Source organism: Nicotiana tomentosiformis, chromosome 3 (genome assembly GCF_000390325.3).
Source record: "Nicotiana tomentosiformis chromosome 3, ASM39032v3, whole genome shotgun sequence".
Classification (NCBI taxonomy): domain Eukaryota; kingdom Viridiplantae; phylum Streptophyta; class Magnoliopsida; order Solanales; family Solanaceae; genus Nicotiana; species Nicotiana tomentosiformis.
Window position 1 is genome coordinate 150177575 of NC_090814.1, and position 15429 is coordinate 150193003.

The 15429-nt window shown below is 37.1% G+C and overlaps 1 protein-coding gene across 1 annotated transcript; it reads right to left on the minus strand.

The window, feature by feature from the left end:
* Positions 1-986: 986 nt before the first annotated feature.
* Positions 987-5931, minus strand: LOC104104553 (linoleate 13S-lipoxygenase 3-1, chloroplastic). Its single transcript, XM_009612669.4, has 8 exons — positions 5406-5931; positions 5017-5297; positions 3724-3964; positions 3298-3624; positions 2973-3166; positions 2573-2874; positions 2224-2490; positions 987-1944 (listed from the first exon to the last, which is right to left on the minus strand). The coding sequence occupies exons 1-8, from the start codon at positions 5776-5778 to the stop codon at positions 1188-1190; spliced, it is 2742 nt and encodes a 913-aa protein (XP_009610964.1). The 5' UTR covers positions 5779-5931; the 3' UTR covers positions 987-1187.
* Between the last annotated feature and the right edge of the window lie 9498 nt (positions 5932-15429).

Consider the following 15429-nt stretch of genomic DNA (forward strand, 5'->3'; position numbering starts at 1 on the left):
CTAAAAATTTTAAAGTAGATATATAGCAATTTATCACCGGTGCATGGAATTAATGAATAAATTATGAGGAAGCTAGGAAATAGGTAATATACATAGGTGTATAAACGGTTAAAGACTTTGTTTATGCAAGATGGAGTATGGTTCTAATTTGTAAAAATGGTTCAAGTTGGGCGGGTTGAGTTATGACTCATTGTTTAGCATATCTTTACTCAACTCATCTTAGTTCAAGTATACTTTGGGATGGGTTGGGCAATGACCTATTTATTGACTCAATCCATCTTGACTCGACCAAATTCGGTCCAACCCGCCCATTTGCCGCCCCAGTGGCAACTTACACCCTCGCTAGTCATTTTTAGAAGAAAAAAATAACATCATTTAAATGTCAACAAATTGTGGAAATGAAGCAGCACGATAATTAAAATAATGGGAACTAAGGCTGTTCAAAGTTGAACTGTAATAATACTCCAATCGTAAAATAGGTTTATTGATTTTGCCGACCGTTAAGCCTAAATATCTAAACGAACCGGCTCATAAGCAACCTGGGAGATGGTATTGGCTAGTCTTCTTTCTAAGCGAGAAAATGTCGAAAGCTCATCACTACCTTACGAAGGATTTGAGAACTACTATATATGAAAAATGTTCTAATCTACGTACTCTTGTTTCCTTAACCCCTAATGTAAGAATATAAGTAAGAATTACTATATACTGCAAAAAATAATAATCTGGTCTATTGTGGTCTCATCACTAACGCCGAATGTTAGAATATAATTAGAGAATTAACCTCTAGTTATAAGCTTTTGATTGAAGTCATTTGCCGAAAATCTCAATTTGGCAGCCCTTTTAGTACTCTTCCACCAGTCTCGCGGAGGATTTAGCAATTGTATTATGAAATGCAAAATATTCTTCTTTTGATGTATTTCATGTTTTGATGTGTAAATCAAAGATTTAAAGAACATTGGGAATATGGGATAATCTAGGATTCCATGTTAAACAAATTTAATGTCGTTATTCATATATTATAGGAACTTTGCTAGAGTTAACGTGCTTACAAAAACCTATAGATACAAACATACATCTTGATCTTAAAATATATATGCAGAAAACTCATCAGTCCACGCTATTATTTTGTGGACTTTATAGACATTGGCTATACTATATGTACTTGCATCATAACTATACATACATGCTCATATTGATACACTATTTGGAACACCTCTACATGTTACTCCAGGGTCAGAACTTGGCGCCAATAGTTCATATGGTAGCACACCAGCACCACACCTGTTTCTTAATCTCGTATCAGCATTCCTATCATCTATCTCCTTCTCTATTCTCCTTATTTCGGACGAGAAATCATAGAACGCTTCGACAATCTCTGCATCCCCGGTCCAGGTAGACGGTTGCTGTCTATCTCCTATGTATTCTTCGTCGGGTGAATGAGTTGATAATGTGTCAACCACGGCCATAAACTTTGTTGCTTGTAACAAACTGGGTAGAGCTGAAAAGAAATACTTTTGTGGATCAGCATGAAAAACTGCATATTCGGGATCATTCTCATCAGGGATTAATCTACGCATGAGAGGTGGCCGATTGGGGACGTAGCCGCCGTATGGGTACTGGCCGAAATTCAGCGAAGCATGTTGTGCTGAAGCTAGCCAGATGAGGGTGGTGAGGATCGAAATGAGATCCTCTGGAGTAGCTAATGTGGGCCACCACTCTGCATTTCGGAGGTCTGCGTGGCCCACGTTAATGGACTCGGCATACCAGGCTTGGAGTTCTCTGTCATTGCAAACTTGGGCCGAGTCAGGGTAGTAGTGATTTACATAGCTGCGAACCCAGCCCTCTATTGCTGCCCATATCATGAGTCCATCTGCTGCATAGGGATAGTCCTCAATTAGAAGTTTCAGTCCATGACGCTGTGTTGGGTCCGGTATTGCCATCCCTCTGCATTATGAAATATTGAGCAAATATTTATTAGATTTTCCCACTTTTGCACAGAATAAATACTACAAGTAGAGAACTCATAATTTATGGGTTTAAATTTTATGCTAACAAGTTACTTCAACGTAAATTTTCTGAAGTAAGTGTACATGGATAAATTTATTAGTTATTAGTTAAAACTATGATGACAAATTGTAAGTTAAATCCTCATTGAATATATATAGTTTTAAACTTATACATTCACAGTATAAAGAAATTTAATATTATCGGACTAAATGGTACCTTCGGATAAGGTCAGCTGGGAGGCCTTCCAAATCAAAACGCCAAAAATTCTTGTAGGCAGCAGCACTCATCTCCATGCAATAACGACCAGGAGTAAAACAAGCCTCGATTACACCATCGGCACTGATCAAGCTCTGGCGAGCCAATGCATTAATTTCTAGTGTGTATCTCATATGTGGATCCAGTAACTTATAAATGGGATGCATCGCACTTAATTGCCTGTGTGCCGCCAATATAAATGGTTCCAAACACGCATGTGTACGCAACCTATAACCAAAAATGAGTTAATATTCATTCAGAAATTACTAGAATGGTACGTATCACTGCCTACATTTTCAGTTTTACTTACCAGTGGTTGACGAGTTGGTGAACGCCGGCGTCATTGGAACAGACATGTGCTTTGGCGAGTTGCCACATCCAGTTGCCAGTGGCGTCAACAGGTGGTGTGACAACACGTTTGGACCGTGAACTTGGACCCGTTTGAGGGAGGCTAAGCTCAATGGCAACGGGTTTGAGAGTACCCAAATCAGACAAGAAAAAAATTGTGCGTGTTGCATATGCTTTGCGGCCATCTAGGGCGTTAATCCGATCAAGAAACGGCAGGTAAACATCGTGGTAATCCACTATATACAGCCTATTTGCATCCAATGCCTGTTCAGATCAGGAAAATCAACATATTCAGTTAGTAAATATTATGTCGCAATTTTTATATTACACTATCAGTATTAGTTAAAACCAATAATATTTACCTCTTGAACAGTCATGCCATTGAGATGACCAAGAATGTGCTCCTCTTTGAGAGCGGATTCTTGAGTGCCATAGATCTCAGGATCAAGCTTGCTTACTGGTGGGAAAACCTTAAGTCTTTCGATGTTCACTGGATTGACTCCTGCTATTGCTTGTCTAGCAAATTCATCGTCTCGTAACCAAGCAAATCTGTCCTCTGCAATATACAGAATATTCACATTGGTTAATATATTTTGGCATCACTAGCTAAAAGAATGCACATTGAGTTTTATAGCAACCATAGAATTAAACTTATATAGATACACTGACAGTGTAAAGAGTAATTACTTGAGAGTATCTTTGGCGTGTCATATTTGAGCAGATCCCCTTCTTGGATACTGCTAACGACTTTAGGCAATGGAAGCTTTTTTAACATTTCATCTTGAAGACCAAGCTTCAGAAGTAGCCCTTTACTATAAAGACTATCAATGTCTGAGAATCCCTTGAAATCGTGATTATTCGTTGAGATGCTAGCCATTAACGATGGAATTAAATTATGGAGCACTGCTTTAAGCCTTCCAGTTGTGAAAGCATTCATCTTAGACTCCTCAAATTGTTCATCTCTTGGAACATACAATGGTTTTGGCTTCTCCACACGGCTCTCCGCACTCATATCTATAATCAAAAACACCAAAGATAAGCTAAGTGAATAAAGGTAAACTCGAAGTACAGACTTAACTTGCATACAATGACAGTATAAAGAAAGTAACTGACCAGTGTCTGTAGGAACACGACCAGTGCGACAACGTCTTGGGTAAGGAACGTTATTGGATCCTCCAAGTTTAGGACGAGCAAAATCAATGCCCTTATCAGGATTGCCAAGATCATTGTATATGTCATAATCATATACTCTATCAGACAATTTTCTGATGCCTGTTCCATCGCCTCTTAGATCTCTTAACTCCCTCTCTCTTATTGATTTGAGTCCCGCAGGCGTCTCATTGGGTAGATATGGCTGCTCAATAATTTGGAGAAACTTTGTTAGTAAGGATAATATTTATTACTACTCCCTCCGTTTCAATTTATGTGAACTTATTTGATTGGGTACGAAATTTAAGAAAAGAGAGACTTTTGAACTTGTGGTGTAAAATGAGACATATATATTTTGTTTGACTATTAATTATTGCATAAAGAGAAATTGTTTCCAAATAAGAAAATGGTCATTCTTTTTTGCACGGACTTATAAAAAAGGAAATAGGTTCACATAAATTGGAACACATACAGTATAAGAAAACTGACTTTTAACTACCACTTTTTAACGAAGGGCTATAAATTCTGTCGTCGTAAGTATTTTTACAACGACCACAAGATTCAAAGATACTGTTGTTTAAAATCACCGGATTCAAAATTTCTCTTTATATTCTTAAATTTCATAAGCAATCAAAATAAGACACAAAATGAAAGAGAGAGAGAGGGGAGAGTAGCATCATTTATGTTACTTTATACACACGTTTACATTGTTTTTTTAATTTCTTTTGCGGGTGGCTTTGCCGATAGGCTATGGCTGGTGTTAAAATATAGAACAACTCCTGATTGTATTCCCTTTTTTTAAGTATACCTATTGTTTCTTCTTTTTTATTTTCCCAATATTCTCTTTTGCTCCTTTTGATGATTAAACTATCTAACCGAATCTTATGAAAAATATTCAGATTAGAATAATCAGTTTCTTCTACGAAAGTGGTCATCATAAAGTTGATAGTTTCCTATTTTGTTGTAAATTCTTATCTTTTGAAATTCCTCTTGATCCATTCAACAACGGTAGTCGCTTACTTATGAAATTCAACCTAAGACTACTCTCCACACGTTCAGTCGTGAATACCACGGAAATATTTTATATCAACAAAAAGAGTTGAATTAAAAAAAGTAGAAAAAAATTCATATGGGATAATCAAATTTGAAATTTACTCGTGCTACTTCACCTTATCATGTTAGCAACTAATCATAATTCATATCAGATGATTAACATATTAATGGCAATAAAAAGAAAGAAATTTTATTTCTTCTTACCTGATTAGAGAAGAATATCCTTTTTCCAGGATGATCTTTTTTGGACTGAACCCACGAATTACAGGGGAAATGAACTGCTCCACATGCAAATCCTTCAATAGTAATACTCTCTAGAAAGAACTCTTGTTGGTGCTTGTTAGTCACTGTTATCGCACCGGGGGTCCCAAAATTCGAATCCACCACAAATTCAGCTGTGTAATTTACTCTTTCTGTTTTCAAGTTCGATTTCTTAGACCAATCCTTTAACACTGCCTGATTGCTCTTCTTCGGCCCTTTTGTATCTATATATATTAAAATGAAATAGAATCAGTTCAAAACATTATTCACCGGACAAAAGCCAAATTTTAATAACAGACCTTTGAACGGGTCATTGGAAGTGTGAGACTTACTTGGGTCGATGTCAGTGCTAATGAGTTCTAAGGCAACATTCCTTCCAAATCTGTCAGTGAAAGCATCCAAATGCTTAACAATTGTTTCTTTAAGATCTTCCTTGTTTTTGTTCCTCACTGTAACTACAGCTCTTACTTTGAATTTCACTGCCTTTTCAGGTACCACTTTGATCAAATTTTCACTTATAGCCGCCATAGTACTCTGCCTCAGTACTCTCCTTGTTCGCAAATTCCTCCTCCCTTGAAACTGTCGGCCGACACATAACTGGTTTTCTTTCTGATAGAAATTAGGATTCAAAAACACCTTTGATGAGCTAATAAGTGAAGATTTCTCCACTAAGGAAATACCCATAATTTCTTTAGCTAGTGCCATAATAATAATAGTTCTCTCTTCAATTTATGTTGCAATGGTGCTGCTCTTTTTTTCCAAAATTTATGGGGGAGAGAGAGGAAAAAAAGGAGGATTTATTAGTTAGAAATGAGTGTTTAGGAACTGGTTTTTTTGGGGCAAAATGATTTAGATGAGAAGGGTATATATAGAAAGAGGGAGAAGTTATTAAAAATTGTGAGTGACCGTCCACACGTTTTTGATTTCCTTCAAATGACTAGTACGGTTGCTCTCACCTTTTTTGTGCTCCTCTCCTTATAATAATGTAAGTGGGGTTTTCATTTTGGTGCAAGCTTTTCACATGGTGGAATTTAGTCAAACCGAGTTGTGAGTTTTAGAGGAAAACACGCGGAAGTGGAAGCCAAGGAGAAAGTGGGAAGAAAAATAATTTCTCTCTCTCCCACTCTATTTTTTCTTTGAAAAGGAACAAAATTTCCCTTGCAATTGTTCAATTTTGTTTTCCGTTGTCAATTCAGTAAATCATTTTGTATTTGATTTTATTATTAATATCCAATGTAAAACGAATGGACTCCATAAGTTCAAATATTTCAGAAAAATTGTTCAAACTTACTCCCAAATTGTTGTATGGTCTAAATTACCTTCAAGTTGGAGCTTCAAAGGGAAAAAAAATAGAATATGTTTAGTTATATTAGACCAAAATTTAATCTGAAAGCTGATAACATCCATAACTGGAAGCTTCAGCAGTGAGGATGTTTGAGGAAGAAGACGAGAGGAGTTTCAGAGAGGGAATTCGAGAGAGAAATGAAGAACCTCCATTATCTTCTTCTAAAAAACAAAATGTATCTATACAAGGATTATATATAGACACACACCTACTATAGAACTAACCGACTACCTACAATAATAACTGTCTAATTTATTCACTAACTGTACAAATAATACAACTTAATGTACAATATTCTACATCCACAACTTGTATTGGCTCACCACTCCTCTACACTCCCCCTCAAGCTGATGGCTTGAACAGATTCTTTAGCCCAAGTTTCTCCAGTAGATAGTCATGTTGTACCTTACCCAAGCTTTTGGTTAACAAATCAGCTAGTTGCTCTTTGGTAGAAACATGTTCAGTTCTCATCACCCCGTTGCATGATTTTTTCCCTTACAAAATGGCAGTCTATGTCTATATGTTTAGTCCTCTCATGAAAATTTGGGTTTGCAGCAATCTGAATGGCTTCCTTGCTGTCACATATAAGATCAACACGTAACTTTAGCTTCACACCAAGCTCTTCAAACAACCCTATTAACCTGGTCACTTCAACTGCACATGTGGCCATACTTCTGAATTCAGTTTCTGCAGAGCTCCTTGATACAGTGTCTTGTTTCTTAGACTTCCATGATACAAGTGCATTCCCAAACTTGACAATGTAGCCAGTAACTGACCTTCTTGTCTATAGACAAGCTCCTCATTCATAGTCATAATAGGCAGTAAGCTTATTTGTGCTATCAGCAGGCATAAGTAGGCCAAGTCCAGGTTCAGCTTTGATGTATCTCACCACTCTAAGGGCAGCTTCCATATATGACACCTTTGGACAGTGCATGAATTGACTGAGAACTTGCACTGCAAAGGATAGGTCAGGTATGGTTATGGTGAGATATAGCAGTCTTCCAACTAACCTTTGAAAGCTACCAGGAAATTTTAACATTTCATCCTCAAGATTAACTTCCATCCAGTTGTCATACTCTGTTGAAGTCAGTTTCTGATTCATATCAAAGTGGAGTTCCAACAGGTTTTGCTCCACCAAGGCCAGATTCAGAGATCAATTCCATGGTATACTTCCTATGATTCATCACTATGCCTTCCTTAGACCTGGCAAACTCAATCCCCGGAAAGAACTTCAATTCACCAAGATCTTTCATTTTGAATCTCGTTTGCAGATCACTTCTTGTCTTATTTAGCTGCTTAGGATTGGTGCCAGTGATGAGTAAATCATCTACATACAATAGGACAATCACAATGTCATCATGTGTTTGTTTAGTGAACAAAGAATAGTCAAAATGACTATGCTTGAATCCCATCTTCACAAGGGCTTCAGTTAGTTTTAAGTTCCATTGCCTTGGAGCCTGCTTAAGGCCATACAATGATTTGTGTAAATTGTAGACCTTCTTTGTCTCCCCTTGTTTGCAAAAGCCTTTAGGAATATGCATGTACACTTTCTCAAGGAGATCACCATTGAGGAATACATTGTGTACATCCATTTGGAAGATTAACCAGTGTTTAGTAGCATCCAATGCAATGATGGACCTCACAGTCACCATCTTAGCCATAGGAGAAAAGGTCACAGTGTAATCAAAGGCCTCTCGCTTGCTATACCCATGGGCTACTAGTCTGGCTTTGTATCTTTCAACCTCTCCTGAAGCTCTATATTTGATCTTAAAAATCCATTTGCATCCAATGGGAGTCTTGCTAGGAGGCAAGTCTACAATGGTCCAAGTGATATTGTCTTCAAGTGCTGCAACTTCCTATTTTATTGCCTGCACCCATTTAGGGTCAGACACAGCCTCTTTGAAGGCCTTGGGTTCAGTTACTGCTGAGTGAAGAGCCAACATGTGTTGATAAGGTGGCTTCAGATGAGAGTAGGTAACATAGGAGGACATAGGATATGTACAGGAATTGCCCACTGATTTGGTGACATAATCTTGCATCCACAATGGAGGTCTGCTTGGTCTGCCAGATCTTCTAGGCTCCATATAAGTGGATGGTTTAGTTAAAGAATTGATGTCTCCAGTTGGTTGTGAGAGAACTTCTGCATTAGATTGTGCAGGAATCTGAGGAGATGATGAGAGAATCTCTGCATGAGCTTGTTCAGGAATATGAGGAGATGATGAACCCCCCCCCCCCTATCTGGATCATTCATAGGAGTGGACTGATTTATGAGAGTTTAAGACACCTCTGCAGTGGAATCATCTGATGATAACAAGTCCAAATCTGGAAATATAGGAGTACCTGCAGAATTCAGATGTTTGAAGGGAAAAACATCCTTTTTGAACACCACATTTCTGCTTACTAAGAGGGTCTTGTTCTGAAGATCATACAGTTTGTATCCCTTTTGGGTGGAAGAGTAGCCCACAAGTACTACTGGGATGGCTCTAGAGGCAAACTTATCCATGTATTTAAGGACAGCTGCATAGCACAAGTAGCCAAATAATCTCAGGTGACTTAGAGAAGGAGCATGCAAATAAAGCATCTCAAATGGAGATTTGAAGTTGATGACTCTTGATGGCAGCCTGTTCAGAAGATAGACAGTAGTGTTGACACATTCACCCCAAAATCTGAGAGGGATACCTGCTTGGAACCTTAATGCCCTTGCTATTTCAAGGATAGTTCTATATTTCCTTTCTGCTACTCCATTCTGTTGTGGAGTATAAACACATATACTTTGATGTTCAACTCCAAGAGTAGATAGGAATTCCTTGAAGTCAGTGCTAAAAAACTCACTGCCATTATCTGTTCCGAATATCTTAACAGAAGCACTGAACATATTTTTGACTTTAGCAAAGAATTCCTTAAGCACTACTATAGTATCAGACTTTGAATGTAAGAGAAAAATCCAGGTAAATCTAGTGTGATCATCCACAATTGTGACAAAAAATCTTTTGCCATCATATGTTGGAACTCTGTAGGGACCCCGGATATCATAATGTAGTAAATCAAAAACAGAAGTAAACACAGTATTACTCAGCTGAAAGGGCAATTTTGTTTGTTTTGCAAGAGGACATACAGTACAATGTTGATGAGAATCAAATTTCAAGTGTCTAAGCAACTCATTTTTCTTTATTACTTCTAATGGAGCATGCCCTAACCTCTTATACCATAAGCTATTAGAATCTGAGACAACAGACATGTAAGAGTAGCTAGTCTTATTTATAGAACCTGTGTTATTCACTTGTTGTTTGGAGTCCTGACATGAAGTTTTCACTTGCTTCTCCTGTAACACATATAGTCCATGTTTCTCCCTACCAATCCCCTTCACCTGTCCATTGAAGAGATCCTGGAAGATGCAGAAGTCAGGAAAGAACAATACTAAGAATTGCAGTTCTTTAGTGAGTTTGGATAGTGAGAGTAGATTGAACTTAAACTCAAGCATATACAACACATTAGATATGTCTTGGTTCTTAAACACAGTAGCCAATCCTGTGTGTGTAACAGATGTTACCCCTCTTATAGGTAAATGCACATTATTCTTGTCTGATTTTGGTACTAATTTATATGCCCTCAATATTTGTAAGCTAGAGGTCATGTGATTAGAGGCACCTGTATCCACAATCCGTTCTCTATCACTATAGATAGACACAGGATCTGTTTCTATACCTGCAGCTACTGACTTGGTTGAGGGTCCTTCATCTGATCCCTTGCTGAGCATTTGAATGATCTGCTGATATTGCTCTGGTGTGAAGAAGGTTGAGGGAGCTTGTTGCTGACCTGCTGGTAATGACAATCTATTTCTATACCTGCAGTTGCTGATTTGGTTGAGGGTCCTTCATCTGATCCCTTGCTGAGCATTTGAATGATCTGTTGATACTGCTCTGGTGTGAAGAAGGTTGAGGGAGCTTGTTGCTGACCTGCTGGTAATGACATAGAGGTGAAGCCTCCCATGATAGGTAGGTGTTGCCCAAGTTTGCCAACATTGTTGACATGGCCATTTACTCCACATGTTACATCTCCTGTAGGTGTCATCCAGCTAGCTTGATTTGCATAGGTGTTACCAGTTTCAGTTGCTCCTCTACTTTTAGACTTGAAGTCTGGTGGATATCCAGCTAGTTTATAACAGTTTTCCTTAGTATGACCTTTCAGATGACAGTACTCATACACATGTATGTTTCTTTTTGGTCCAGGTTTGAAATTAGAACTAACATAGTTTGCCCCTTTATTACTGAACAAGGCAGTACTTTCTATTGCCTCAGTGACCTGTGAGGTTTATGTAAAATTAGACAAGTTTCTTTGGCTCTCTTGATCTATGATCATGGAGTATGCCTTGTTTACAGATGGAGTAGGATACATCATTGTGATCTGACTCCTTGCTTAGCTTTAGGACTCATTCAAACCAGTTAAAAACTGCATTAACCTTTGATACTCAAAGTGCTCGAGATATTTCCTTGACTCAGGACATGGGCAACTAGGACAGGGCATTATAGCATCAAACTCATCCCAAAGGTCCCTGAGTTTAGAAAAATAGTCTGTAACAGTCATTGTGCCTTAAGTAAATGAGTGAATTTCTTTATGTAAATTGCACCCTAGCACCATTCACTTTATCAAACCTTTTTTTCAAATCCTCCCATACCTTGTGAGCATTTTAGGCATACACTACACTGCTTAACAGTCCTGGTCTTACAGCATTCATGATCCAAGACAGAACTACAGTGTTTACCTTCTCCCATTGATCATGTAACTCAGGTTCAAACCTAGACTTAGGGAATCTACCACCTACAAAACTTAGTTTGCTTTTACCTAACAGTCTAATTCTCATAGATCTGCTCCAAATAGCATAGTTCTCAGATCCAGTTAACTGAAGAGAGATTAAGGTGCTACCTGGAGTGTCAGTTGGTTGTAGGTATAGAGAATGGTTATGATCAATTGTAGGGAAGACATTGCCTCGAATGGGAGCAGCGGTCTCGTCAGAAGTTCCTGTGGTTAGTCCAACTGGTGTGGCAATGGTTTCCTCGCCAATTGCCATGGAGATTGTAGATAAGCTCATAAATGTTGCACAATTGCTCTGATTTGCAACAAATTAGTTCAAATTTCAGAACCCTAATTTTTGGACTCAACATTAGAGAGATGATTTAATGCCAAAATTAAAGAGAGTTGAAGATATTCAGTGACCGGAGATTCACGACGCCGGCTCTGATACCATGATAACATCCATAGCTGGAAGTTTCAGCAGTGAGGATGTTTGAGGAAGAAGACGAGAGGAGCTTCAGAGAGGGAATTTGAGAGAAAAATGAAGAACCTCCATTATCTTCTTCTAAAAAATAAAATGTATCTGTACAAGAACTATATATAGACACACACCTACTATAGAACTAACCAACTACATACAGTAATAACCGTCTAACTAATTCACTAACTGTATAAATAATACAACTTAATGTACAATATTCTACAGCAATAGCTTGTATTGGCTCACCACTATTCTACAAAAGCAAATTTGTTCAATTTCGGATAGTACATATTCAAATATGATTTTTTTCTTTTCTTCTCTTTTTTTCCTTGGGGTTTCTATTTTAATATATAACCGTCTCTCTATCTTTATAAGGTAAGATCTGCGTATACCTTTCTTTTATTATTATTGTTGTTGTTGTTGCTGTTGTTGTTATTGTTGTTGGGATTTGTGTTTATATGTACTTTTGTTTCTTCAAAATGGCAATCGAGTTGCTAATTAGAAAAGGTTGCATCAACTTTTAGTTCTTTAAAGAAGGTGAGCACATAGCATGCTTACGGGAATGTGGTTTATGACATGGCTGTCTGTTAGTCATTCATTGAATGGTCTCATCCACGATATAATACTCCGAATGCTACTAGATCTGTATGTTATTGAAAAATGTCATCCTTTTTAATTATTTTAAGTAAATCAAGTAAATTGCTACCCCCACCCCCCACCTCCTAGTGCGTGGATGAACAGTTTCCTTTATGGGAAAGATTCGACATAATTTTACCATGAAATGCTAGTGAGAATTTAATGCCAAGCTAGCTCATACAAATTTCAGAATGATTTCTTAATATAACATCATACTGTCTTTTGAGTTTCCTAATATATATTGTATGTATATCCCGGATCCTAAGTCGATTGCTGCCATTTCGAAAATCGGGTTTAGAAGTCATTCGTCCGGGAGATATAACTCCTCAGCGCATACATACAGAGATCCTGTGATTTAATCTGTACTAGAGACGGGAAGACTCCGATTGCAGTGGTCAAGTGCACTGGACGACACGACATCAGATTGTAAGGCATTTTTACTACATAAGAAAAAACTGGAATTAGATCTTGGAAATGATCGACTCGTATGAGAGTTGGTTTGACTGCCCTAACTATGGCGGAATATTTCTCAGCTATCGGTCACCGAGGAGTATTTAGCCTTGCAAGGTGGTCCTTGCTGATTCACACGGGATTCCACGTGCCCCATGCTACTCGGGTCAGAGCATAAGCTTGTGATGCTTTCGGCTACTGGACTTTCGCCATCTAGGGAAATGTTAAGCAAAAATTTTCCCCTCGCATCTCGGTCACTTTTACTTTTTCGTCATTTTGTAATCCCCAAGGTATGATACAGAAAGTAAGGACTGAGGAGGGCTGCCTTATGTGTTAAAAGTCCGTGGAGAAATTGTATAATTATGTATATCATTTCTTTGATATTGGCCTCAACAGAGCAGGCCGAGTGCATAAAAATCATATTTAAAATTGAAGAGTAAGTGATTAAATGTTACTAATATTTAACCATAACGTTTATGAAGAGTCTCAAACAAATGGATATTCCATGCATACCAACAGGGGGCAACTACAATATTCATTGAAGAGAGGAAATTCCATAAATTATGCTATGCAAATAATGAATCTTTAAGGAAGTTCTTAATGTAATCGCTAATATTAGCTTAAGATTCTTTTAGATCATATGTCCAAACCTCAAGTATAGCATTCTTATATTATTCTTGTAATCCTTCCGTTACAATAACAACAATAACCCAGTATAATCTCACTAGTGTGGTCTGGGGAGGGTAGTGTGTACGCATACTTTACCCATACCCTGGGGTAGAGAGCCTGTTTACGATAGACCCTCGGCTCCCTCCCTCCAAGAACTCCCCACCTGGGATAGAGAGCATGTTGAAAGTGGAGGGTGCTTACTACTAGAGCAACTCACTCTCGTTAGTAATCCTTCCATTAGAATTCTTAATTCCATCACTACATGCTATAAGTCACACATTATATTTGATTGGTCACGCTGGTGCATGTGCATGGCGGTACCAGCTATTGCATTATTATTTGATTTCTTATGTTAAGCCCTGAAGTGGCTTTTTTAAGCCACTTGACGTGATGGACCAAAGAAGGAAGGGACATTATTGACTATATATACAAGTAAAGGTTGAGGCCAATGGAAGGATTTTCAATTTTAACGTAAAAGATGCAGGTGAATCTAAACTTTTAAATTGATGGGTTCAATCTTTAAGTTTTTATTACTGAATTCGTTACATTTTTTATTTTATGTACTTATATATATATATATATATATATATATATATATATATTTGTATTTAGTAATTTTCACATAAAGATATGTAACAAAATTTGTAGCAAGTAATGGCGTGCTGGAATTCTCCTTGAATAACACGACCAGCAACGGTTGACCATATTTAGGTATCTCAACATGTGCCGCCAATTCGGCAGAACCGATAACTTATAGTGCCGCTTTTGACATCCTAACGAACACGGAAGGGCTTCCACTCAATAATTTATTCAAATCCACGTCAGCTTACTAAAATCCATTCACTATTGTAGTTAGTAGATATTACTAAATTATTCTCGACAGTTTTATTTGTTAAGTGGATCAACAAATTTTTTTAAGGATGTTTGAGAGATTCAAAATTTAATATACATATATATAATATTTGACTTTTATATATAAAATATAATTTTTTCGATAAAGATTGTTAACACCCTTTACCGGTTGTAGCTTCGTCACTCGGGTGTATATGGTGTACGTTAACGTTAAGAACTAAAATTTGATATCTTCTGTTACACCAGCTTATATTAGCTAGTTTAATTTAGCTCCTAATTGACGATCAAAATGCATCTTAATAATAATTTCAAAACTTGAGTTTCATATTTCCAGTTGAAAATTAGACCTTGGATGTTGGTCTTCTCTCCGACCGCAGAATGTTTGAAACAATAAAAATTTCTTTTGTTTTAATTTGACCTGGATAATGTTCATACTGACGGTCATAGTAGCTGTTTGTCATTGACAAATAATATGTTGACTGGTGAAAAATCAAATATTGTACTTACTCACACAACTATTCAAAAGACGATTACGCTTTCTTAGAAAGTGTCAAATTAAAGAATGATCAAGAATATCCATATTGCCAAAATTAGTGCCTTTAATTTACCACTCTCTCCGGTCCACTTTATTTAAATTTTTTATTGTTTTTATACATATTAAAATTTTTACCTTTTAACATTAATTAAAAATTAAATTAACCATATTAACTTTTGTTATTTCTTTAATTTGTTCATTGAAAATATAACTGATACTATGATACTTTTTCCTCTAAGTTCGACTCAAGAGATTAAACGTACTTCATATTATATTATTTTATTTAACTGAAATCTGATCAAAGCAGCCCTTGAGAAAAAGAAAACTGTTGGAAGACTGTTGTAATTAGTAGTAAGTAAGATTTACAAGCTGACGAGAAGGAGAAAAAAATGAAATAAGAAATGTCTACCAGCTGATAAAAGTAAAAAGAATGATAAAGTCAGAATTTTGAGGAAAACCCCGGGGAAGGAAAAAGTAGGAATTCGACGTAGACTATATTTTCATTCTCAACCACAAATATTTTAGTGAGTATGGACCAGAAAAGAACAACGAAATCTCAGAAAGGAAAATTTTGAAATATCAAACCATTAAGGGCAC

Coding starts and splice junctions, on each gene's coding strand:
- LOC104104553 (XM_009612669.4), bottom strand. CDS start 5,778: ATGGCACTAGCTAAAGAAATTATGGGTATTTCCTTAGTGGAGAAATCT. Junction 3,965..5,016: donor GGATATTCTTCTCTAATCAG/GTAAGAAGAAAT, acceptor ATTATTGAGCAG/CCATATCTACCCAATGAGAC. Junction 2,875..2,972: donor ATGGCATGACTGTTCAAGAG/GTAAATATTATT, acceptor TGATCTGAACAG/GCATTGGATGCAAATAGGCT.